At 46.0% G+C, this 25686-nt stretch overlaps 2 protein-coding genes across 11 annotated transcripts in view; one reads left to right on the top strand and one right to left on the bottom strand.

Annotated features, from left to right (window-relative positions):
* Nucleotides 1-4677, bottom strand: part of LOC140525305 (uncharacterized) — a 36858-nt gene extending 32181 nt beyond the window's left edge. The window contains exons 1-4 of the mRNA XM_072640571.1: nt 4068-4677; nt 3777-3844; nt 3158-3284; nt 1923-2024 (exon numbers count right to left, since the gene is read on the bottom strand). Of these exons, the coding sequence (XP_072496672.1) occupies nt 1923-2024; nt 3158-3284; nt 3777-3844; nt 4068-4146 (376 nt within the window). The 5' untranslated portion in view covers nt 4147-4677. The remainder of the gene's footprint in view (nt 1-1922; nt 2025-3157; nt 3285-3776; nt 3845-4067) is intronic.
* A 380-nt stretch (nt 4678-5057) lies between these two features.
* Nucleotides 5058-25686, top strand: part of LOC140525303 (putative methyltransferase DDB_G0268948) — a 29419-nt gene continuing 8790 nt past the window's right edge. For 2 of the 10 annotated variants that reach the window (XM_072640569.1, XM_072640562.1), the window contains exons 1-6: nt 7838-7957; nt 18292-18404; nt 19116-19276; nt 20687-20900; nt 22649-22749; nt 23807-23944. In XM_072640569.1, coding sequence (XP_072496670.1) covers nt 18294-18404; nt 19116-19276; nt 20687-20900; nt 22649-22749; nt 23807-23944 — 725 coding nt within the window. In that variant the 5' untranslated portion in view covers nt 7838-7957; nt 18292-18293. Of the gene's footprint in view, nt 5150-5235; nt 5332-7837; nt 7986-8070; nt 8096-9356; nt 9482-11756; nt 12037-18291; nt 18405-19115; nt 19277-20686; nt 20901-22648; nt 22750-23806; nt 23945-25686 lie in introns of those variants that run through there. The other 8 variants (XM_072640563.1, XM_072640564.1, XM_072640567.1 and 5 more) reach the window with 8 other exon arrangements.

Genomic DNA, 25686 nt, shown 5'->3' with positions numbered 1-25686 from the left:
TTTGTCAAAGAAGTTTTCTATATGGATTAACATAATCATGTGGCATTGGATGTTCCTGCTTTGAATATGATTAATCATATTGTTTTCCTAATGTTGAAACATTCTTTTATCCCTAGGAGAAGTTCAACTTGCAAATACTGAGTTATTCTTGCATAGGTTAATTTTTGTTACTATTATATTTAAAATATCGGCATAAATATTCTTAAGGAACTTGTTAGGAGGCTATCAGATTTTCTCTTTCCCCACTATTATTTAACATAGTTCCAGAAATAGTAACAACATCACTGAGACCAGGAAAAAAAATTAAAAGGCATACACGTGGGTAAAGAAGAGACAAAAACATATGTATTTGCTGACAATAAGACTTACTTTTAAAAAACTCAGAATCAGCAAAGAAACTAGAAACTAAGTGAGACAATGAAAACTCTACTAAAGTAACTACAAATGCAACTCATAAAACCAACAGCATTTCTATATAGCAACAGGAAAATTCAGGAGAAAATAATTGAAAGGGAAATACCAAACAAAAGAAATTTAAAAGACTGAGTCAATTTATTAAGGCACACTCAAGACTTAAATAAATGTAATTATCAAACACTAACAAAATAAAGAATGACACTTTATAATAAAGTAAAGAACATCTCAAATAATTGGAGTGATATTTACTGTTCATGGTTGGGCTATGCCAACATAATAAAAATGACCAAACTATGCAAATTAATTTACAGATTTAATGCTACACCAATAAAACTAGCAAAAGTGTTTTTTGAGCTAGTTCAGGGATGGGAAACCATTGGTCTCTAGGTCCTCAAGTGCGCCCCTTTGACTGAATCCAAACTTTAGTTCCCCACCCCTGAGCAAAATAAAATAATAACCAAATTCATTTGAAGTAACAAAAGTTGACCATTTCAAGAGAAATAATAATAATAAAAAAAACGTGTAGGATTTTGCTTTCTTTTACCTCCTTGAAATATATGATTAGTAGTAGAATTTCTGGTTTAAAGGGCATGGATATTTTAGTCACATTCTTGGTTGCTAATGACAAAATAGATATTTTAATGTATCTTTTATTGTATATTTTAATGTACATTAAAACATTGTTGGTAGAGCTAGGAAACACTCTAACCATCTTGGACAATTATTTGGAATTACGTCCAGAAAGTGACGAAGATGCCTATACCCTTTGACCCAGATTTCATACCGTTACACATATGCCCCAAGGAGATTCTAAAGAAAGAAGAAAACACGAGCTACACTAAAATATTAATGTCAGCGTTTTCTGTACCAGTAAACAACTGGAAACAAAGAAGATGCTCATTAATTGGGGAACAGCTACCAAATAAACAGTAATTGAATCTAATCAACTACTTTTGCATCATCAGATAGGATGAGCATGATAAAGTTGCAGAAGTGTGCAAAGACATTTTTGCACAGGTAGAGGGTGTATATCAAACATGACCTGTACTTTTAGACTTTAAGTATTCGTTAGTTTTTTGGAAAGATTCTTTTTTTTTAATTCTTTGTTACAAGGCAGCAGGGGAAGGGATACAGGTGAAAATCAAGGTGAAGGCAATTTTAAAAACTGATTTTTTAAAAAGCTATTAATAATTTTTTTTGCAAAAAAGGATACAAATAATCAAAAGCCACAAGAAAAACTATTCAAACTCTCCAATAAATATAAAAATTCAAATAAAAACATCTCTAAGAGCCAAAACAAATCAAAAAGAGTTATAAAGTTCTATGCTAGAAGAACTCTCGATAAAAAGGCATGAGATTACACAACTACTAGAACTAGCAAATGGAGCACTCTTTAGGAAAAGCAAGTGACATTCTGCGCTACAGCCTGCTGACACCCAAGGTCTAGGAGGGCCACTGTAAAGGTGCAGCAATGACTCCCAATGGCCCAATTTTCCATCTCTCACCTGGACAGGTGTCCCTGGGGGCTCTTCCCTTGGGCCCAGATAAGGTTCCTCCTCTCTCCAACAGGGAGATCAAGTGCGGTTTGGAAACAGGAACACTTACACCTATGCAGAGAAAGGGTTAAGTGGTAGGAACAGAAAGCAAGGTAAGAATTCAATTTTATTTATGGAAAAGCAGGCAGCTAAGGAAGCACAGAGAGTAAGCAGGTGGTGTTACATCTGTCCAAATGCACGTCATCATCTGAAGGCCAGCGTCACTGGGGGAAGACAGTGTCAGGTGTAAGGAGACTAGAAAGTGAGGAAGGAATCCTGTTACAGATGACTTTAAAAGTCACACAGAAGATGCTGCATTTGATCCTGGAGGTCCCAGGGAATCACTTCACTTTGCTGGGCCCTAGAGGAAACCAGGTCAGACTCGGATTTAAGGAAAATCCCTTTGACGGCTGAGAGGAGGATGGGCTAGAATGAGGGGAGAGCAGTCGGGAATCCAACCAGAAGGCTCCTGTGATAAATGATCCCAAAAAGGGGCAGGTTCAGAACAATCCTGGATGACTTGTGTCAACTGACACTGAATTACGTGGTCCGACCTGGCAGAATGATTCAGTCTACGGTAACAACCCTGTAAACAAAAACACCTGGAAAGATTGAAGAACTATGCCTGACGCAATGACCATCAATGATTCCAAAAGACCAGGGATGAGACATAGTGCTCATCTCTGGACTCAGGGTAAAGGATGACAACATTGTGGGACAATGTGGGACGTTGTTTTCCTTGTTTGTTGCAAGGCAAAAAGAAAATGAGGGTGAGAAGGTAGGAGAAAGGAGGGGTGAGAGACAAGGTTACCAATAAAAGAAAAAACAGAAGACGAAAAGAAAGCCGTGGAGGGATTTAAAGGATAAGTGTCCCAAGGGGAACAGAAGGAGATGGCAGGCAGGACAACTCAGAAGATTACATGCTGGATTTATTCTCTATGGAAAGGAAAGGCAGGCTATACATACTGCAGAGAGCTGCAGTTTCATGTCTATGTCTTTTTTGGTTCTACTTTGTATAAGGGGATGCTCACTGGAGCTGGGTTTGTTGTATGGGGATGCTCCTGGGAGCTTGAGTTTGTTACAGGCTATCAGCAGCCATGGGGATCACACATGACTCCACATAGGGGGTAGTGGACCCTGTGTAAGGAAGGGGGATCATCCATGAGGGAGCCCACTGAGACTCCCCAGGGGACAGACAAGCTTACCAAGGGAGACAAGGTTCTCGTAGGTCTCCAACATCACATCCCTGTACAGGACCTTCTGGGCAGGTTCCAGGCACCTCCACTCCTCCCTGGTGAAGTCCATAGCCACGTCCTTGAACGTCAAGGACTCCTAAATTCAACACAAACAGACACACTCCTGTTCAGCCAGGGAACCCCTTCTCTATGGGTGCAGACTCAGCAATGCATGGATGGCTTTCCTCTGAGGGTGCAACCCCAGCTTCCGACTCTCCAAGTCTGTGACTCTGGGGAGCTCATGCCAACAGATCCCTTCTGCCATGAACCCTAAAAAAGTTGTTCACTTCACTCCTCATGCTCAGAGCCTCCCTGGAGAATCAAGCCCCATGCAACATTAATATCACTGATCACACCCCAAATGCTGATTTTTTAATTGCCAGCATCTTTATCTGGACAGCACCCCTGAGTGGGTCCATCACACTGGGCATTCTCCCCCTTCCCTACTGTTTGATGGTCTCTTCCCCGCTCTCGCTGGACCCAGGCAATCTGGAGGGGCATTCTGCCCTGTGGGTCACTACGGCATGCACTGAATCCCTAGGCCTTGGCGCCCTCCGAGAAGAGGCGTCATGCTACGGTGGGGACTCACCCGGGCTTGGAGGGGCCCAGGAGCCGGGCCTTCCAAATCCTTCATCCTCATGGAGTGTCGAGGCTGAACTGGAGCAGAAGGGAGTCACTGGGGAAGGAGGCCGGCCCTGCCTCCCGCAGCCAGGCCCCCTCCCCTCTTCAAGAGCTGCCAACCAAGGTCAGAGGGCTATCTCAGGGGGCAGTCTCCGGTCCAGGTCAGGACGTTCCTTCTTCCTTGAACCCTTCCACTCGGGCTGGCACACGGGTTTGCTGGTGGAGCACCCTCCAGCCCCCCCCATTTCCGGTGGCTCACCCCTCTGCCCAGGCCTGCGGGCCCAGGTCCTAGAGGCGCCCCAGGGCTCAGGCGGGGCGGGGCGGGGCAGGGGGGCCATCCTTCATGACGGTCGCCTCCCAATACAGCCGGGGACACACGAGGAAGCGAGCGGGCGGCCGTGAGGACCCTGCTAAGGTTCGGAGGCTGGATTTGCACTGGGGTCCCGGCGCTCCGCCCCCTGCACCCCCAGCCGGGCCGGGATGTCCAGAGCCGTGATGGAGGCGGGCTCTTCCGGAACCCGCACGGGCCTGGGTCGGAGGGGAGGGGGAGGGGGGAAGCGTGGGGTCTGCCAGAACCTGGGGAGCCCCCGAGGGCGGGCCTGGGGGAGGCTCGTTTATTTCATCACTAAAGGGATAAGCTCAACCATCATCAGCTTCTTCCTAAGAGAGCGGCTGAACTTGGCTCTGTGGGTCCGGCCCGGTCCTTGTGCCGGACACGGGGACCCCAGACCCCGAGGGCTGCCCGATGACCGGGCCACCCCTCGGTAAGCACCTCCTACAGGCGGCGCCCAGGGTCAGGAGTGGCGTCACCATGGTGATAGACGCGCGGGGCGGGGCTCAAGAGGGCGGGGCCCCTCATTTCCGGGCAGGGCTGCGGGGGGCGCATGCGCAGTTCCCTCCTCTCCCGCCCACTCACCCTCCGCCCGTAGGACCGCACGCCTAGAGGGGGCTAGCTAGAGGCTGGCTGGAGGAGGCGCGTGCGCACTCTTCCTCCCTTCTTCACTCACCCGGGGGTCTGCCACCCCTGAGCCCGAAGCTATAAGTCGAGGCCTCGCGGGACTCCAAGCCACAGAAAGACAATTCCTCCTCTCAAATCCGCAGGAGACCGGCTGGGAGAACTAAAGCCTCCGAAGGCATTCTGGGAAATGGAGTCAGGAGGCTCGCAGCCAGCCCGTATTGCGCACGCGCACTGCCAAAGGAACGCCATCTCCCAGGGGTCTCTGAGGCCTTTCTTTCAAAAAGAAAGGATTAGCGCCTGCGCACTGTGAGGAGGCGGAGTTTCTTCTGGACGGGCGCCTAGGTGCTCAGTGGAGAGAACGCCGGACCTTGCGTCAGGAGGTCGTGAGTTCGAATCCACCCTCAGGCTCTTATAAACTATGACCTTGAGCAAATCACTCCCCCTTTGCCTCTCTCTGTTTACTCCTCTGTAAAATGAGGACACCAATCGCACCTCCCTCCCAGGATCGTTATGAAGCACAAATGAGATGAATATCTGTAAAGTGCTTTGCAAACCTTAAAGCTAGGTAAATGCCAGCTACTGTCTGTGGTTGTTATACATACTTTGGGGACTCCCAGGAGGTCATCCATGAGGACTCCTTCCTCTGGAACAGAGGGCAGCCCATCTGTGTGTTCTCATTGTAGGTGACTCCTGTCCATAACTCCCACCAGCCGGCTCTGGATTCCCAAACCCTCTTCTTCTCTCCTGCCTCAGTTTCCCCTCATTCATGCCAAGGCTCTCTCGCCTTTGCATGCCCAGCACCAGCACCGTGTGTGCCACACAGGATATGGGTTGGAGGAGGCTTCTGAATTCCTCACACTTTTCATTACTGCTTCTCCAGCTTCTAATGACTCAGGACCTCCATCAAGTGTCCCTAGGGTCAGTGTCTCACTGGGTCCTTGGGCTGTTGGGCCAGTGATTTTTGTGAAGCTCTCATACACTCTCCCATCTCCTAAACACAATTTAATTCCACAAGCATTCATTAAGCGCCTACTAAATGCCAGGCAACTTACCAGGTGCTGAGAATAGACCCTTAGGGAACTGACTTCCCTCAGGGGAATATAAGCCATCCACAGACAGCCATAGACAAGATGTATAAGTTCATCACAGATTTAAAGACGGAAAGGACCCTGGAGGTCACCTGATCCACCCCCTCCCTTTTATGGATGAGGAAACAGGCCTAGAGAGATTCAGTCACTTCTCTGAGGGCACAAAACAGGGTTTGAACCCAGTTCCTCAGACAGATGGACTCTTTCCTGGGTGCCATGCTGCTTCCTGCTATTCAGAGTTCATAGGATCCCAGGGGTACAGCTGGAAGAGGTCTAAGAGGTCATGTGTTCCAAGGCTCTCATTTTACACTGGGAGAAACTGAGGCTCAGAGAGGTTCATTTCCCCAGGGAGTAAGCCAGCATTCAGACTCTGGTCCCGTGGCTTTGAGTTGGGCATTCTTTCTGTTTCACTCCCTGCCCAGCACACTGTAGATGCCTACTAAATGCACCAGGGCAGGAGCCAGAGTGTAGTGTAGAGAACACTCAACTAAACTTGACCCAGCCAGGCTTTGGGGGCAAGTGGGGGAAAATCTGGAGTGGAATTTTTTTGGGGGGGAATCAATTTTTTCTCTTCCTATGAGATTGCCAGGACAGAGAGAAGTTACTGTTTCCCCCTCCCACACCTTCCTTTTGAGCCAGGCTTGACCAACACCCCTCCCCCCAATCCCAAGCTTGGCTTCAAGTCTTACTGTGAAAAGAACCTTGGGCTAGGAGGATTCTGGAAAGCTGAGTACTAGTCCCAACACCACTAGGAACCAGCTATGTGCCCTGGGGTATATTTCTTCTCTTCTCTGCCTCTCAGTTTCCTCCTCTAGGAAAGGAGATGGCCCTAGGTGGCCTCTGAGGATCGTTGTCGCTCTCTATGGATTCCATGTGATTGGACAGCCTAGCATCTTGCCCCAGCTGGATTAATCAGTAGGTGGCACTGTTGTCACAGCATGGAGAAAGACCTCCAGCATGACAGGATGGAAATGGGCTTGGCCTTCTAGGGTCCCTCTAGAGGCAGAGGGAGAGGGCATGCTAATGACCACGGAGGAAGTCTCAGTAGGCATCCCTTCCAACTGAGCATCCTAAGAGTCCCATGGGACATACAGAGAGGCAGACAGGAAATGCTAAAAGACCCTTGTCTGATGCCTTCCCTGCAATGTCACTGTCCAGCTCCTCTGGGCATTTCTCTTACAGACCGAGTACCAAGTTCTTTCCCCCACTGGCGTTGGAGCTCCAGGAGAGCAGGGACCCTGTTTGTGCCTTGCTTTGTATCCTGAAAGCTTAGCACAGAGCCTGAAACATAGTAAATACCTGCTGCCTGAGTGGAGCTAAGTGCTTCCATCAGAGGGAGAAAATAAATGACCCGCTCACCTGTTTTCCTGCGTCCTTCCGCTGACCTATGCTCGAGTGGGCAGCGGTGATCCTGGATCTACAAAGCCTCGCCTCCTTGGGGTGCACGCTTCTCCTGCCCGGCAGTCATCACCCCTGGGGGCAATTCTGCTGCTCAATGAGCCTCGCCCTCTCTTGTGGGTCCTAGAGATGCAGGAAGATCCAAAGGGGCCAGAGAGGAGGCGAGGGGCTAGGGACGGAGAAGCGGAGATTGCGCTCGCTTTTCACGTTGCTGACTCATTTCAAGCCCCAGGATCATGGTAAAGCTCTGGACGAATGAGAGTTAGGGTGATGACACTTCCTTTTGGGCAGATCCTTTTCCCGCCCCAGCTAGACTCTAAAGGATAGATGGGCAGAGGAGCCCTGCCTTCCAAAAAAAGCCAAATCCTCTCTCCAAAAGAGGACGGGGCCAGCTGATAAAAGTCCCGAGGCAGAAGGAAGGGGAACACCCGCAGCCCCCAGACACCTTCTATGGACAAAGATGAGGTGGCTGGACCCAAGCATCTCCTGTCCCTTCCAGGTCTCGGGGATTCTAGAATCAGCCTCTAGTCTTCAAGCTGAGGCTTGTCAAAGACTGGACAGATTGATGGACATCTCAGCCAACCAGATGCGAAGGCTGCAGAGCTGACTGCCCTCCCTCCTGGGAGGAATCGGGCAGAGATTCCGGTCTGAGCAGCAGCAACTTCTGGTCTGGGGGGACTTCAGGTGCCCAAGGCGGGGCAAGAGGTATTGGCCTTCCGTACTCCGGCTTACGGTTTGAGCTTTCTTTTCTGTCTTTTCTTTTGTCTTCGATACATGATCACGGGCTCAGGAAGCCTGACTCGAAAATTGTCCCTCTTCCACAATGCTCTGTAATGTCACTAGGTATGGGATTGTCCGATGGGAACTAATTGGGTGGAAGCAAAATTGTGGGATAAATTTCCTGCAAGGATGCCGGTAGAAACGCGAAATGATGAGTGTCTACCTGCAACCTACAGCTGCTGAGTTCTGAATTTCAGTTCCCTCCTCCGCGGTCTGTCCCCCTCACCCTCCCGCATGTGTTTCTGTCTCTCCTGTCTCTCTCCCCGCTCCCTCCTCCTTCTCTCTCTCTCTCTCTCTCTCTCTCTCTCTCTCTCTCTCTCTCTCTCTCTCTCTCTCTCTCTCTCTCTCTCTCTCTCTCTCTCTCCCTCTTTCTCTCCCTCTCTCCCTCTTCCCCCCCTCCTTCCCTCTCACCGTCTCTTTCCATTTTGTCTCTGTGTCTCTTTGTCTTTGTCTCCCTCCTTCTTTCTCTGTCTCAACCCTCCCCCTCAAACTACCACCCCAAACCCCAAACCTACTTCCTTTGTACTCTGGAGACCTTGAATTTCTACCCACCATGTTAGTATAACATACAATGGGCAGAGAACTGTGGCGAGTTCCCAGGGCACTCAGTTCATTGCTCCTCTCCTTTTCTAATTTTTAAATGAGTTTTCAGAAGTATACTTTCTTTTCTCTGAGATTTCGTTTGATTGTAGTCCAAGTATTCATATGTAGCTTCAGACTCAAAAAAAAAAAAATTAAATTCACTTTCATTTGAAAAATGAATAGAGCCCAATATGATAATGGGTGCCTGTGATTCCTTCTGCTGGGGAGACTGAGGCTCCAGATCTCTTGAGGGGATCTCTTGAGCTCCAGAGCTTTGAAGTGTAGTAGGATTAAAATGAAGTAGGCTTCCTCACTAAGTCTGGCACCAAGAAGGTGAGTCCCTGGGGAGCAGAGGGCAGCCAACTGCCCAAGGAGGGACAAAATAGGGCATATCTCAGCAGGTCAGCCAGTCAGTGCTGGGATTGAGAGTTTGAGAGGCTACTGCACTTCCAGCCTTGGTGAGTTGGGGAGACCTAGACTGAGAGAGAGAGAGGAAGAGAGGAAGGAAGGAAGGAAGGAAGGAAGGAAGGAAGGAAGGAAGGAAGGAAGGAAGGAAGGAAGGAAGGAAGGAAGGAAGGAAGGAAGGAAGGGGAATACATATAAAATACTTGTGAAGGAGAACAATGAACCCAAACAAATAAAAGAAGTTTGTGACAACCCCCAAGGGACAACTGATCCCTGTCTGAACTACTGTACCCATGTTCTATATGGCTAAAGTTTGCTTGTAATTGTTTTTGTACAGTGATAACTTGTTCTGACTTCTCCAGCTCAGCAATGAGCAGAGCCCTGGGGTTTCTTGGTTGGAAAATGAGGGCTGTTATACAGGAGCAGCTTTATGCATAGACAAAAAAGGCAAGTGCCTACATGGTGAGATTCAGTGATTCAATAATTCTTCATTAAATGTCTAGAATGTGCAAAGTGAATGATAATTGATCCCTTCCTATCATAGCATACATTAGAAGTCTGAGGTGAGATGGGAATGCATGAATGAATGAATGAATGAATGCATGAATGAAATGAATGAATGAAATAGAGCATTTGTCTAGCACTTACTGTGTCAGGCACTGGGCTAAGCAGTGGAGATACAAATGCAAAAAGAGAGATGGCCCCTGCCCCCCAGGAGCCTTTTACATTCTACCAGAGTAGGGGCGGGGAAGAGTATTTGGGGCTGGGAAGTCTTAGGGCTGGTGAATAGACCAAGTCTTTTCTAGAACCAAATAGTAAATTCTGGGAGGGCAGTAATCAAATCTTTTTCACCTTGTACATATGAAGCATTTAGTGAATTTTTGTTCTCAAAGCAAGAGGTAGAAAGGAGAGGAGAGGGCAGGTGTTTGACAGCAGGCTGGACAGGGAGCATGGTCATGCTTGGGGCCCCTAGAAGTGGTAAGCTGTCATCCGTCAGAGCAGCATGGTTCCGGGGTGGGTCTGGCTTCTTCAGAGTACGCTCTCCAGATACCTAGAATGGATGATGCAGCAGCAACAACAGAGTCAAAGACGGTTAGGGTGAAGAGGAGAAGGTACAGACTCAGATAATCCTAATACAAAGGCAGATGCATTAAGTGCCCTGTGAATGGTACAAATGAAATTCTGTGAAAATTTAGGTGAAGAAGGGCATCACTTCCAGAGGACAGAAGGGAAGAATCCAGGAAGACAGAACATTTCTGGAGCAGAGAGCACTTTATCTTGGCCTTGAAGGATGACTACAATTTAGGCAGGCACTCATCGAATGCCTCACTGTGGCATGGAGGTGTCCTTGGGTTCTCAAAGAGTGGCAAGCAAAACACGGGTACCAGCTGCTTCTCCCATCCTGGAAAGGCTTTGAGCATGGTCTCAGAAATAGCCTGTGCCTGTTTTCTAAGAGCCAGCCCGACTGACTGTGGAGAGGCTCATTACTGCTAGGCTGATGGTTTGGTGTGTGTTCCTTGGTTGTGGCCACCCTCGAAACAAGGCAAACAACAGAAAACGCAACATGGCCTCAGTCCTCAGTGGTCCCTTTCTGCTTCTGTGGAGGGTGTTGTGCCCATTACACCTGGCTCTGAAGCACTGCAGAGCCTTCTGAATAAGGCCATAATGACTAGAACAAGTATAGCCTAACCATCCACACTGAAAAACCAAATGGATGAAAAACGGCTTTGTGCAGTTGACTAGATAATCTATGTAGAAGGTCTGCCTTGGACAGACTCTGCAGGTGGCTAATGTCCAGAACTGAATAGAAGGAGAAGAATGTGCTAGATTACATCTGAGTACTTGGGAGGTGTTTTTAACAGCCCCTAGGCTTTTCCCTGACATAAAGGTCCATCTTTTCGACATCAGTATCTTTCATGTGTTGCCATATGGCTACAAATCAGGCAGTGCCACAGTCTTGAGAGAAATCAGTGCTGCTGGCCACCCAAGAGGCTCATGGTGGGCATGAGTCAGCTGTAACTTATTATTTATCTATTCAATAAACATTTACTAAGCACCTACTGTGTGCTAGGCACTGTGCTGCATAGATGAAGCCACATAAAGGAGGTCACCATAAAGATGCATAACTGGAAAAGGATGTGGACCTGTCAAATATCAAGAGTCCCTGGATCCCCTCGGGAGGATTTATGGGAATGTTAGGACAGGAGCTGCATTGGATGAGGAGGCCTGGATGAATTCCCCAAGATCATAGATCCAGTCGATTATATAAGTAAACAGGAGGTTAAGGGTTTGGAGACAAGGAATTCCAAGGAAGGGGAACAGCGGAGCACCAGAACAAGCTCCCTCATGCCCCAAAAGTTTATCATGCCTGGAATGTGCAGAATATTCTTTTAAGTTTGATCTTCATTATTAGCACTTTCTCATCACTTCGTAAGTCTGGATAATCAACAAAACAATAAACCATGTGCTAATAGGTGGCATTTGCTGATTTCCAAATGCTTGCCCTGAAAATTTAACAACCAGCTTAACAGTCACCATCAGCTGACTCCAGGACACTATTGCCTCTGTCTACTCACTAATTTTACTGCTTGAAATTCCACTCACAGTAGAGGAAGCCTTTGCTTCCACAGTGAGAGAGAAGACTGGAAAGGCTAACAGCTCGGAGAGCCAGGGTCTGCCAGCCAGCACCTGCTGCTTTCCTTCCTCCCTCTCATTTTCCTGTTACACCAGCTGTTTCCAAATACTTTCCCCCATCTGTAGGACCCAGGTTAACTGAGTTGGAATTGATTCCTTACTTGACAAGAAGCCAGCTCCACTCCCAGAGGAAGGCAGAGGACTGGGAAGCATCCGTTTCTGTGGGTGATCAGTCTCTTATTTCTCCACTGTGGCCCAGCCCTTTAGGTCCCAAGGGTCTCCTGGGTGGATGGTATGGATTTCTGACCCACTCTGTCCTTCTGACTGTCTTACCTCCTCATCTTCAACTTGCTGCTCCTCCTGGGCCTCAGGAGTTATCCCAGGTAGGCCCTGACTCCTGCTTAGCTATCTGGTTTTGACCAGGAGTCTGTCCTTACCTTACATATTTGGGTAAGCTCCAGACTGCTTACCTGTTTTCAGAGTCCTGGTTCCAGCCTCACTATCCGCTGCATTCCCTTTCTGGGCTTAATCCCCACTCTCCCACTCTTCCGGCCTTGCTCTAATTCTGCTGGGTCTTGTCCTTTGGGCCAAGATCTGTTCCTGTCTATGGCTACCAATCCTCTCAGTGGGAAAAGTAACATGTTGACTTAAAGCAATTGATGCTAAGGTGTAAAAGATTGACTGACTTCTCAATGGGAGGGCAGGGAGGGCACTGAATGCTCCAAGTGGAAAAAATAGATCATCTGCACTGAGGTCAGAGAGCCCACCTCACCCCCTGCCTAGGGCCAGGGTCCTCACTTCTTTTTGTGTCCTGGCCCCCTGTAGCAGCATTCCGGTGAAACCTGGAGACCCCTTCTGGGAGCCATGTTCTTAAATACATAAAACAAATCCATGGAATTACAAAGAAAGCCAATTATGTTGAAGCATAGTTATCAGAATATTTTTAAAAAATAAATTCCTAGACCCCAGATTAAAAGCCCTTAGCCAAGGGGCAGCTAGGTGGCACAGTTAACAGAGTATGGGCTCTGGAGTCAGGAGAATCTGAGTTCAAGTTCAGCCTCAGACACTTGACACTTAAAAGCTGTGTGATCTTGGGCAAGTCACTTAACCCCAATTGCCTTGCCTTCTCCCCTCCTAAAAAATAAAAAAAGAAACCTTAGTCAAATGAAGCAAATGTTTCAGGACATGGAGGACTTTGGGGAGTCTGAAAAGGGGCCCAACATTTATCTTCCTGCTCCACCTTTTTGCATGGATAACGGGAGATAAGTGGGTTAAAAAAGGGAACATTTTCTTCTGTACATGAAGATGATTCACCGTCAACTGGGCATACCCTTGGAGCTGTCTTTCTGCTAGATTTTCCCAGATGGAGCTACACCCTCTCCTGAGAGAGGACTATGAATCTGGGGCATTTTCTGGTTGGTTTGCCAAGTTGGTTAGGGGTCTTGGTCTATAGCCATGAGCTGGAGCAAATCTACTCAGCCCATTTAAGGGGCACTGCCTTGGTTTCATAACATATTCAGATAACTAATTATAGGCAATATTTTGTATCTCATCAAAGTACAGTGAAAAAAGCCTTTAATAGTCAAGGAAGTGGAAGGGGAAAAAAGGATAGATCTCATTGGATGACTGGATTTCCACTTATGCCTTTATGTTTTGTGTGTAATGAATTGTTTCCTATTGCTCCCACCTGCCCATGGGAAAAGATATAAACAATAATAATTATTAATAATAATAATAGCATAGCACTTTACTTATGTTATCCATTTGATCTCACTCACCTGGTCGAGGGTTTGATGGGTAGATGATTCCATCCCTCAGAAGGTGGAGGATGAGACAGCTGATGCCACAGAAATGGTCTGAACCTTGGGAATGAGTGAATGCTCTCTCAGAGTTCATGAAAGAAAAGAAGGGGAAGCCAGGGACCATCTGATGTGTACCTTAGACCCTGGTAGAGACATTTTTAAAGAGTCTGGAGGAAATTATATTTAGGTTTCAATGGCCTAATATTTCGCAGGAGACCCCAAGAGAGAGAATTCTGATGAAGAAAAGGGCTCGCTGCCTAAGGAGGATGTATGGTGTGTATGTGCAGGAACCTCTTTGACTAATTCAAGTTTTAAAAAGACATGTATAGAAGATGGAAGCAAGGGATCTATCCCAGGATGAATCAAAAATGTCAAGAGCCCCCAAACCTGGATGATGAACCAGGTCTGGCCATAAAGAGAAGACCAAGGGCCATGTTAGCTATGTTGGGGATGGGATGTAGCTTAGATAGGACCGAAGTCCAGGCTGGATGGGATGCTGAAGGACAGTGGGGAGAAGGATGAACTGCTCAGCTCTGACTTTGCTTGTTTTCTCTTTTGAGGAAAATGATCTCCATAGTGAGAACAGAGCAAGGGGTCACCAGGGAATGTCAGCTTAAATGAGGGGACAGTAAGGAAGCATCTAACTTCCCTCAATGAGTTTGTAACCAGACAGAATAACCATGCTGAAAGAGCTGGCAGACAGAGTAACCATCAGCTCTAAATAGTACTTTAAGGTTTGCAAACTTAAAACATGTTATCTCATTTTATCCTCACAACCACCTGGGAGGGAGGTGATATTATCCCCATTTTATAGATAAAGAAACTGAGGAAAACAGGTGAAGTGATTTGCCCAAGGTCACCCAGCTAGGAAGTATCTGAGGCTGAATTTGAACTGGGGGCTTCCTGACTCCCCAGGTCAGTGCTCCCTCTATCCTGCCACTTTGTTGCCTCTAATTTGCTTGGTGGATGAAGTCAGCAACCTTCAAAAAACTGCTGTGGGTGTGGAGGAGGGCAAAAGTCCTAGTTTTCCAAATAAGGAAGGACATTAGATGGAGTCCAAGGCATGGTTCATGGTTCATGAGCTCCTAGAAGGGGAGCTTAGCCGGGCTTCATCAAACACAGATCAGGGTAGATCAACCTTTTCCTCTTAATAGCTGCTTAAATCAGGTGAATGCCAGAGACTTTAGATGTGCCCAGGTCTGACCAGGTAGGTCAGGAAACACCATCCACTCTCTGTGGCTCCAACCAACTCCTACACAAACCCCTCTCTCTGCCAGACAAGCTGACTTACTGGAGGCAGCTGGTGGCACAGTGGATAGAGCACTGGGCCTGGAGTCAGGAAGACCTGAGTTCAAATCCAGCCTCAGATATCCCCTAGCTGTGTGACTTGGAGCAAGTCACTTAACTTCCCGTTGCCTCAGTTTCCTCATCTGTAAAGTGGGGATAATAGTAGCCCCTCTCTCCCAGGGCAGTGCTCAGAATCAAAGTGTTCAGAAAGCCTTAGTTCATTCCCTCTTGCCCTTACCAGGTTCTTTGTCTACAGCATATCTTATCTCCTAGCTTTTGCTTACTCTGGCACCCCCTCAGCCCAATCTGCTCCCGCCCCCAGGCCTGGAATGTTCTCTTCTCTCTTATCGAACTCTGAGTCTCTAACTTCCTCCCTCCAGAGCTCACTTCAGGCATCACCTGGTACTAGAGGCCTTTCCTGACCACACCCTCCCCTGACCTCCCTAAATTACTGTTTTCATGTTTTTCTTTTTCTTTTGTGGTTCTGTCCTGTGGGACTGACTCCAGTTAGGGTTTTCTTGGCAGAAAAACCTATTTCCCTCCCCATTTTCTTGGCAGAAAACCCTATTTGCCTCCCCATTTCCCTCCCCAGCTCATTTTGCAGGTAAGGAAACTGAGGCAAACAGGGTTCAATGACTTGCCCGGGGCCACACAGCTGGTAAGTGTCTGAGACTGGATTTGTACTCGGGTCTTCCAGACTCCAGGGTCTAGCACTCTATCCTCTACACCACCCAGCTGCCCCCTTTTCTAAAACTAAATTTTCATTGATGTCTTTTGTTTAGACATCACCCCTCCCATCCCCTCTCCCTCCCTTCCCTCCTCCCAGAGAGCCATCCCTTGTAACCAAGTATATCTTTTTCCAAGGAAAAAGGAAGAAGAGGGAAAAAATTGACAAAATCGAGCAATACTTAACAAATGTGAACATACATGCACTGTCCCACAGTCATGGAGTGGAAGAGGCATCTTTCTTTCTCAGGCTTGTCCTTTGGAATTTTTCACATTGCTTTTGGACTTGATAGAATGGGAATGCCTTGAAGGAAGAACCCCTTTCACTTTGGCTTGGGATCCCTCACACTTAGCTAAGGGAGTACCTGTCACATAGTAGACACTTAATCATCTTGTCTATTGATTGACACAGATTTCAGTGAAGTATTTCAGATTTGTACAAGTCATTCCTCTGCTCCTGGAATGCTCCCTCCTCTTTACCTCTCATTGACTTGGGTATTAATCCCCCTTGAAGCCTTCTCCGACCTCCTCTCCACTCCCCCCATCTATTTTCTCTGTACTCTCCATCTTTGGCTACTTGTTGTACCCCTTCTCCCCTGGAGAATTTAAGCTCCCTAGTGACAGGGGCTATTTTGATGTCTCTTTCTGCATCCCTAGTGTCTTGTGCACAGTAGATCCTTAATGAACATTTATTGAATTGAATGCTTTCCTTTTGGACAGAGAGGAGAGTTATGGGCAATAGTCATTAGGAGACATCCAATAATTCTGAATCCAAGATCTAAAGAGTACACAATCACTCACTGAGATTTACTTGGCTCTGTAGAGTGCCTTGGGGAGCTAACCTTGCCTCTGTGCTGTTTAGTTCTTTAAATTAATGACTCATATATGCACATTTGAATCATACCACAAGATAGTTACTGGCTGGATAACACCAAAATTTTCAACAGGCTAGATTGATGGGCTAACTCAAGATGAACTGAATAAGGGTCAGTGTCAACTTGGGTTAAAAAAATCAACTGTACAAGTATAGGATGGGGTGATTAGAAAGAGTTCTGGTTCTGGTGTCTGAGGATTGGGGCTCAAATCTCTCCTTTGATATTTATTACCTGTGTGACCTTGGGCTAGACAGTTGGCTTCCCTGGATGTTGGTTTCCCCCTCTGTAAAATGAGGCAGTTGGAGGAAGGGGTCTCCAAAGTCCCTTCCAGCTCTACATCTGTGAGCTATGAGAAAGTAGTTCTTGTGAAAGAAGGATTTAAGAGATTTGGGGATTACAACCTTAACAGAAGTGAACCACAGAAACAGACCTGGAAGAGAAAGGCTAATGCTAGCCAGAGCTTGCATTAAGAGCTACAATGTATAGAACAAGGGATAATAATATTCCCTCTGTTCTCGAAGCTGGTCACACTTAGCCCTGTGACAATACACACAGATTGGGTTCTGGGCTACTGGGTCCATTTCTAGGAATCATTTTTTATTTAAAAATGTTTGTTAATATCTTTTTTCATCTCTAATCACAGTCACTCCCCCATGTGTCTCCTTTCCTCAGTAGAACCCTGGACAGAAATAGGGAAGTCAGGAGAAGGTTTACATTTTAGAGGAGAGAGGAGGAGTTCCATTTGGGATATTTCTCACCTGGCTACACTGCTTTAGGCTTTTTCTTACTTCATCATGGCCAGGCATCAGGTACCACCACCTCCCTTTTTAGCTTTCTTTTGTGCATTGTCTTCCAGTTAGATTGTAATCTCCTTGAGGCCAGGGACTATCCTTTTTAAATATATATTTGTAGCCCCAGTGCTTAGCATAGTGCCTGGCACATAGTAGGCTCTTGATGAATGTTTATTGACCAACAGACTATTGAGCTTGGGATGTTTGTGGTGCAACAAGGTGGAGCTGTCCAGCTGTCCAGCATCCTAAGTTCAATACTCAGTCAATAAACACGAAATGGTGATGAGATGAGCTCAGGAGAGGGAGAAGAGCTGGATGTATACTTCTGGGCATCATGGTTACCAAAAAAGTGTCATCATCATCATTTTGCCCAGTGTTCTCCTGGTTCTACTTCTCTCTACAACAGTTCATATAAACATTCCCCTGTTTTTCTGAATTTTTCATTCATGATTTTCAGTACTCTAATACCCATTATGTTAACAGGTCAGAATTTGTTTGGTAACTTCCCTGATATGATTTTTTTTCTATTAAAATAATTAGTACTGCAAATTGTTTTAGAAACATTCAGTCTGTGAGCTTGGGCTGTATGCTCTGTGCACCATGTTTGATGAAGAATATAGAAAAAGTTAAGCATTTGTAGAAGGTACTCAGGATGGTAAGAGGACTGGAGAATGTGCTTATGAGGGCCAGCTGAAGGAACAGAAAGTGGATTTGGAGGAGGAACACAATGGCTATGTTTAAACATTAGAAGGGCTTCCTGTGGAAGAGCATTAGACTTGTCCTTCTTGCCCCCAGAAGGCAGAGTTCTGTCAATGGTCAAAGAGAAACACCTGAGGAAGGTTTTCACTGCATGTAAGGAAGAGCTTATCCAGCGTAGCTCTTAAAAGTGGATTGGGTAATTGGGTATCTACGTTCAGTGCTTCTGTGATAATGGATGGCCCACTGGATGGGAATAAAGTTGTTGATGTTGTTCATTGGAATTGGAATCTCCTCAAGCCAAACACCACCAGATTCCATGAATTAATCCCATTTCCCACTCTATGGAAGTTGCCTAGGTTGATATAAAATGACTGATTTGTCAACAGGCAAACACGAACAAAGAATCCTAGCTGGAGGTGATCGGTGGCTGAAGCAGCACTGTTTCTTTTCTCTTCCAGTCATGTCTGCCCAGCTGTTTGAGGGGAAAGATCATGCAGCCATTTATCAGAAGCACAGGTTCCCTCCCTCTGAGGAGCTCCTTAACATCATTTTCTCCTATTTAGAAGAAAAGGTAAGAAGCTTTAGATGTGATGCCCAGTTGTTCCAACCAGCTGCTGAATAAGAAAAATGCTCTGGGGGTATAAGGGCAAAGTAAGTGGAGGGCAAAGCTTAAAGATCAAAGAATTTTTATCCCCTTTCTTGTGAGGGGGTGACAAATGTGCTTCTCTGGTCAAATGCCATCCCTGCCTTTCCTTGTCCTCGGTTTTCACTTGTAATCACAACTGACAACATTTGCAAAGCACAGTCCTCATGACAGTCTTGTAAAGGAGATGCTACACACATCCTTAGCTGCATTTGGGGGAATGAGCAAACTGAGGCCCATAGCATGTGGCTGGCAAATGGAGGAGACAGAATTCAAACATAATGGTCTCCTGTGTTAGGCAGCTGGGTGGCATATTGGATAGAATGCTGGACCTGGACTTTAGAAGATCCAAGTTCAAATCCAGCCTCAGACACCTCTTGGCTGAGAATATCTTTATTCCCCCACAAGTCACTCAACCTCTGTTTGCCTCAGTTTGACAAGTCCATACCTACAAGATGTCAAGAGGATAGGCTGAAGGGAATGCCAGAGGGAGGGAATTCAGAGGGAAGGCATCACACCTGTGCTTTCTTCCTGCTTTCATCACTCCCTTTCTGAGATGATGCCCTTTCCCTTGGATCTCTTTGTTGGCCCCTATACCTGTGAGGTTCAGGCTGGGTCTAACGCTCTCTCTTTCCTTAGAAAGGTAAACCTTATGACCTAGCAGTGGATGTTGGCTGTGGATCGGGTCAAAGCACCCAGGTCCTGGTTCCTCATTTTGCCAGGGTCCTGGGGACAGACATCAGTGAAGCTCAGATTCAACAGGCCAAGCAAACACATAGCCCCTCCCAAGTTTCCTACTGGTAAGTTTGTGCAACAGCCCAGGGGACCTTGGGGATCATAGTTCATTCCCTGCAATTTGCCGAAAAAGAAACAGAAACATACCTGTCTTTTCTGTCTCTGGGCCAATGTAAAGAAGGGTTTTGCCTTCTTTACTCCTTCAGGGGGTGAGAAGCAGCACAGTTGGAGTGATAGAATTATGGGGAAATCGGTCAGTAAACATGAAGCACCTACTGTGTGCCAGGCAGTGTGTTAAACTTAGCGATCCAGAGAAAGACAAAAGACAGTCCTTGCTTCAAGGAGCTCCGAGTCTGATGGAGGAAACAGCATGCAAACAAGTACAAACAAACAGGGAGCAATTAACAGAGGAAAGACACTAAGGTGAAGGGGGGGAGAGAGGCTTCCTGTAGAAGGTGGAATTTTAGCTGGGACTTGAAGGAAACCAGGGAAGCCCAGAGGCAGACGGGAGGCTGGAGAGTGTTGCAAACATGGCGGACAGCCAGGATAAATGCCCAGAGGTGGGAAATGGAGTGTCATGAGGTCAGTGTCTCTGGGTCGGAGTATGCGTGAGGGGTGATCGTGCCCTGACCCTTCTTATACTTGCATATAGACTTGATGTAGGTAGGCTGCCCCATCCTCCTCCCACTCCCCAGCAGGATAGAAGCTTGAGATCAGGAACTGTTATTTGTACTTCCACATTCCCAGTGTCTTGGATGAGAACTTGTATACAGTAATCACTCTATTCATGTCTAATTGAGTGGAAACATTTAGTCCATCTCCCCCATTCTAGAAATAACCACAATACCTGCCCAGAGAAGCTGCTTGGCCCAAGATCACAAAGTTAGTCTTTCTGCAAGGATTATCTATGTCCTCACATCTCCACGACCCAGCTACATTTTGTTCAACTTAAGGCTGTATTTTGCACCTACTGTGTACATGCAAGGGACTGTGCTAGAGACTCATCACCATGGTTACCATGCCCTCCACCATTCACCTATCCCACGTCTACTGTTTAAAACTGGCAAAGAGGAGTAAAGAAACTCGGGACCACAGGACAGCTGAAGGGCATTTTTCAGATAAGATGGCCAAACCATCTTGTGACCTGGGTTCCCCAAGCCCTTGGTATACCCATTTTGCAGATGAGGAAACTGAGACTAAGTGACCTGCTAAGGTCTCACTACTGACAAGTGGTAGATTTAGGATGAAAACTAAGGTTTTTTGACTCTTTAAGTTCAGTCCTTGGGAATCTCTGTTGGGAAGGTGCTGCCCTCTGAAATGAGGAGTAAAGAGAACTGATGGGTTTGTGTTGCCAGGTCAGGAAATGGCTGCTGACTGTGTGTGTGTCCATGAGACAGACAGACACAGGGACAGAGGGAGACTGACTGATCATGCTCCTGGCTTGTGGTGGTCACTGGTCTTGTCTCCTTCTGCAGTGTCTGCCCGGCTGAAGCTCTCCCAGTGGATGATGGCTCTGTGGACCTGCTCACTGCCTTCGCAGCTGCACACTGGTTTGACATACAGCCCTTCATGAAAGAAGTAGAGCGAGTTCTGAAGCCAGGGGGCTGTGTGAGCCTCAGTTCCTACACCCTCAGAATGATGATCCATTATGGGGACTGCTCTGAAGCACTCACTAACATCTTCAGGGAGGTAGGTATGGCTGACAGGTGACTGGACCTGGGATTTCTTTGACGTAGAGAACTCCTAGGTGGGGAAATTCCCTCCACCAATGTAGGTTAGCACCTCCTGCAACTTAGCCTTGGAAGCTGAAATGGCTTTGCCCTCGGGGTCCTCCAGTCAGGTGTGTCAGATGCAGGACCCAAGCCTTCCTGGCTCCCAAACCAGCTAGCCCTCCCTCTCCACTTCTGCCTCTGCACCACTGTGCTGTGGTCACAAAGTCTGCTGGAAAGGAACAGAGTTCTGGGATGCTCTACTGGACACCCTTTGGGAAGAAATGGGGGTCTGAGTGTGGCTCTTTCAAGGCAGTCCCTGAAGTACCTAAATTTGACCTTGGGCTGCCCTTCCTCAAAAGAGTTCGCATCCGATTTAGCTTCTGAACTTTCTTTTGCACAAACTGATGATAACAAGGGTTGAGGAGGCTGCCTGTCCCCCCATGCAGTGGTTTGTGGGACGGGGAAATGGGTTTGGCCCTTTGTCAAACATCCACTTGGCATGTTTCACTTTCCAGCTAGAGTCAACACAAAGCTCGCCATTTGTTTATTTTTCAGGGTTGGGTGTTTTGGGGCAGGAGATGCCGCTGTGGGTGCTTACCTATGAATGGGTCACATGACGGGCGAGCACAAGGATGTAGGGAGAAAACAAGTCCTGGCCAGCTCCGGCCCCCACCATGGCTCTAGGGGCTCATGTAGGGGATCCCAGAATCTTTTTTCTGCCAAAGGCCTCATCTATAGCAGGGCTACCTTTTTGTACCAGGGATCCCTTGGTCATCTGGTGAAGCCTCTGGACCCCGTTACAGAATAATGTGATTTTTAAAAAAATTCATAATGGAAGGAAATGCTAAATTTCAGTAAGAGGTTGTTTGAAAAAAAAAAAAAAGATGTGATTTTTTTTTCCCATCTGGGTTCAGACTCCCTAAAATCTATCTATGAACCCATGGCCTCTAATGACTTGCCACACCAATAACTTTGCTTCCACATACAGAATTATTTATTGAGGCCTCTAGATGGTACAGTGGATAGGACCTAGAGTCAAGAAGACCTGAGTATGAATTCTATCTTAGACACTAGTTGTGTGACATTGAAGCTCAGCCTGCCTCAGTTTATCCATCTGTAAAAACAATGGCACCAATGTCATGGAGTTGAGAGACTCAAATGAATAATGTGTAAAACTCTTTACAAACCTCAAAGTTGTATGTCAATGTTTATAATAATAATAACTGGTATTAATGATTATAATTCTGCTATGACTTTTTTATTCCCTTTAAAAGAAAGATGAATGTGACAGTCATGACTAATGAGTGTTAGTCTCTTACCTGTCCGTAGACTCTACTGAGGCATCCCCTTTAGTGGTTTGTGATTTTGTTCATATGGGTCTTCCTTTCACTGATATAGATCCCTCTGATTTCTTTACAGAGGCAGCTTAGGGTTAGAGCTGTAGTCTGGAGAATGAGTAGGACATGAGTTTGAATCCTACCTCAGACACTTACTAGTTGTGTGACCCTGATCAAGTCACCTCTGCCTGCCTCAGTTTTCCAGCTTTTTCAGACCACTGGCTGGCTCTCCCTGTAAAACTGCCACATTCTCATTGGTCTTCTGTTTTGGTCCAGAATTGCAGACAATCCAGAAGACTATTACAAGGTGCTATTTCTGAGAACTCTTGCAGGGAATGAACCACAAGTCTTCCTTTCTTCCTCTCTTAATGGAGTTTTCTCATTGCAGACTCAAGTGGTCCTTAATAAGTATGCAAATGAAAAATTACATGTCCTCCTCTCTGAATACCAAGAGATACTTGATCTTGTGCCTTTTCCAGACAAAAAAAGGTGAGAAACAACCCATTGCCAAAGTCCTTTCTTATACAAGGTGTCCCAAAAGTCTTTGTGAAGCCTTAATTTTTAAAGCTTAAGTAGCTATAAGTTTTAATAGCTCAAAACTTCACAAAGACTTTGAAACACCTAGTATAGAATTATGGGAAAACATGAAAGATCTTAAAATAAAAAAAATCCATTGCTGGAAGGACCCTCAAAGAGGATTTCCAATCCCTTGCTTATAAATGTGAATTAACCAAATCCTTCTTGACTCTATTTTAAACTTCTCTGGGAAAACTTGAATTCAAATTCCACCTGTGATAGAGTTGTGGACTTTCTACCCAGAAGCTGTCATCCCCACCTCCCATCAGAGTGTCTATTGGGCTGTACCATTAAAAGAGCATTCTAGAATTGGAAAAAATCTCTTCTAGACTCATCCCCTCCTTTTAGGGCTCAGCCCAGAGAGGGAATATCACACAATTAGCTGGTATTGGAATCATTCTGGAGAAGAATCAGTTGTTTTCCTACTCAGAGGGAATCAGACATCTTTTCAGGATGCATATTACAAAAGTTTTTTGGTGCATGTGAATGGAATTTTAAGAGCAGCTGCTGAAGCAACAGGTGCTCCTCTTGGAATTGGGAAGACCTAGGCTCAAACCTTATCTCAGCTGATTAGTCATGCAACTCTAGAGCTTACCAGGAACTCAGTCCATCAAATCTACCTGTTTCATTAGACAGATGTGAAAGCTTAGGCCAGGAGAGGTGGTGACCTGGTGTACCTGTCAAACAGGCAGGAAACATCAGAAGTGGGATCTGAACCCAGATCCTCAGACTTGAGCCAGCGCAATTTGATTTCCTCTCTGAGCCTCAGTTTCTTCATTTGTAAAATGGGGTAATATCTCCAGGATCTACTTCATGGGATGATTGTGAGGTCAAAGGGAATGATGGGTGATAAAGCATGTTGAAAGCCTGAAGTTACTTAGAAATATAATTTGAAGATCTGGGGCTGTGTATTTATTGTTTCACAACAAACTCAGAGACTTACCTTGGTTCATTATTTCCTCCATTGCAGAATTATTTTTCAGGGAAGTGAAATTTCCTTTACAGTCGCTGGCCTGATGGGGTTTCTACGGTCTTTTTCCATGTTTCAAACTTTTAAGAATGTCCAACCAGAGGCAGCTGAAGCCTTCCTGCAGCAGACTCAGTCAAGGTAAGGATCAGGTGGGGTATTGGACAGCTCAGGGTGTTACTGTACATCAGACCTTGAGAGCAGAATTGAGTCTCTATCCAAAATACACAAAGGTGCTGGTTTCAGCAGTGTCTTGTGTGATGGGAACTGGTCTGGTTCATCTCTGACTCCAGAGTCGGGCCTCATCCCTTTCTTCTCTCATCCAATTTGCGATCTCTTTTCTGGGCTCCAAACTCATGTATCTACTTGACTGTCTCACTAGTATTTTAAACTCAATATATTTACATAGAACTTGAGATACCACCCCTCTTGTGTTTGGGACTCCTAACAAAGATATCTAAGGTATAAGGGAATCTTTGGGACTGAATCCACTTGAAAAAGGCATAGCTTATGAGCCCCCACCAATGTGTTTGCTTTTACTTATCAGCCAGAGGACACAATTAGTTCAAAGCAAAAGGAATTAATGAAATGGTGTTGTAAGAAAAAAAAACATTAGAACATTCTTCCCCCTATAAAACTGAGGCACACATTCTCACAGATTGCCATACCATCAAAGGAAAGTAACGCATATCTCTGACAGTGATCCAGAGTTGCCAGGGTCTTATGGAAGTGTTTCGGGTATGTTCTCTGTTAGTTTTGTGGGGTATATATCCTCTGCTGTGTGTTGCTCTACTGGTCTTGTCCATTCCAAGGCATTCCTTTGCTAGGCCTGTTGTTCTGGAGGAGACATTCTTGACCTTTTTTGTGACACGGACTCCTTGGCTGGCAGTCTGGTGGAGCTTATGGACCCTTTCTCAAAATCATATTTTTAAATAATTGAAGGAAATGCTAAATTTCAGTTAGAGGTTAATGAAATAAAAGATATAATTTTTTCCCCATCCAGGTTCAAGGACCTCTTGAAATCTATCCATGGATCCCAGGTTAAGAATCCCGGTTCTAGGGCTTCTTATGGATTCTAGCTTTGACTACAGTCTTTAGCTGAGATGCTACCTCCTAGAAGGAGGAAACTCTACCATATTTATTTTATCTTAGAGCCAGGGTTTTAGCTTTGATTTTTATTTATCTATCAAATTATTTATTTTAGTGAGGGGCAAGCTGTTCACAAACCTAGTTTCAGACCAGGGAAAACCCTCCAATTGCTTTCTCTCCATAAAAAAGAGCTGATAATTCCCAGTCTTACTATAACTTTACATAGTTCTTCTCTCCAGAAGAATCTTTACCCACAAGTACCAATTTCTGTTTGGAACACATACTATCCATTCAGCTAAGTAGAGGCCACAGGCATTTAATTTGTCCTTGAAGCTCCTGAGACTGAATCATACTCCTTTTTTTCTCCAGACAAATGTTTAACTTAGAATTAGAAATTCCTTTCAACTCATACATTGCCCTCTACCTCAATTCACTGTTTCAAATTCCTACCCTGAGTAAGCATAGATTTGCTATGCCTTCTAGCCTTTTGAGTCACCCTATATCTAAAATTGAGCTTGCCCCCCTTTAATTCTTCCTTGCGTTTCCTACAGTTTGAGGGCTCCCCTCCATCCCTCACTCCACTACAATCAACAGGTTCTACCAATTCCTGCTTCTTACTTTCTCTTCCACATGTTACCTCCTTTCCATTGCTACTCCTTCCATAAGTCCTTCTTCTAGGACTATTGAAATAGCCTCAGAATGAGTCTCTTGCTTTTATTCTCTTTCCTTCCAATCCATTCTGCCCACTGCAACCAGATTAATTCCCCAACATTCCCATTTTGCCCATAAACCTT

This window comes from Notamacropus eugenii, chromosome 2, assembly GCF_028372415.1.
Source record: "Notamacropus eugenii isolate mMacEug1 chromosome 2, mMacEug1.pri_v2, whole genome shotgun sequence".
Classification (NCBI taxonomy): Eukaryota; Metazoa; Chordata; class Mammalia; order Diprotodontia; family Macropodidae; genus Notamacropus; species Notamacropus eugenii.
Note: the sequence above shows the minus strand (reverse complement) of the source record. Positions and strands in the feature narration are given on the sequence as shown.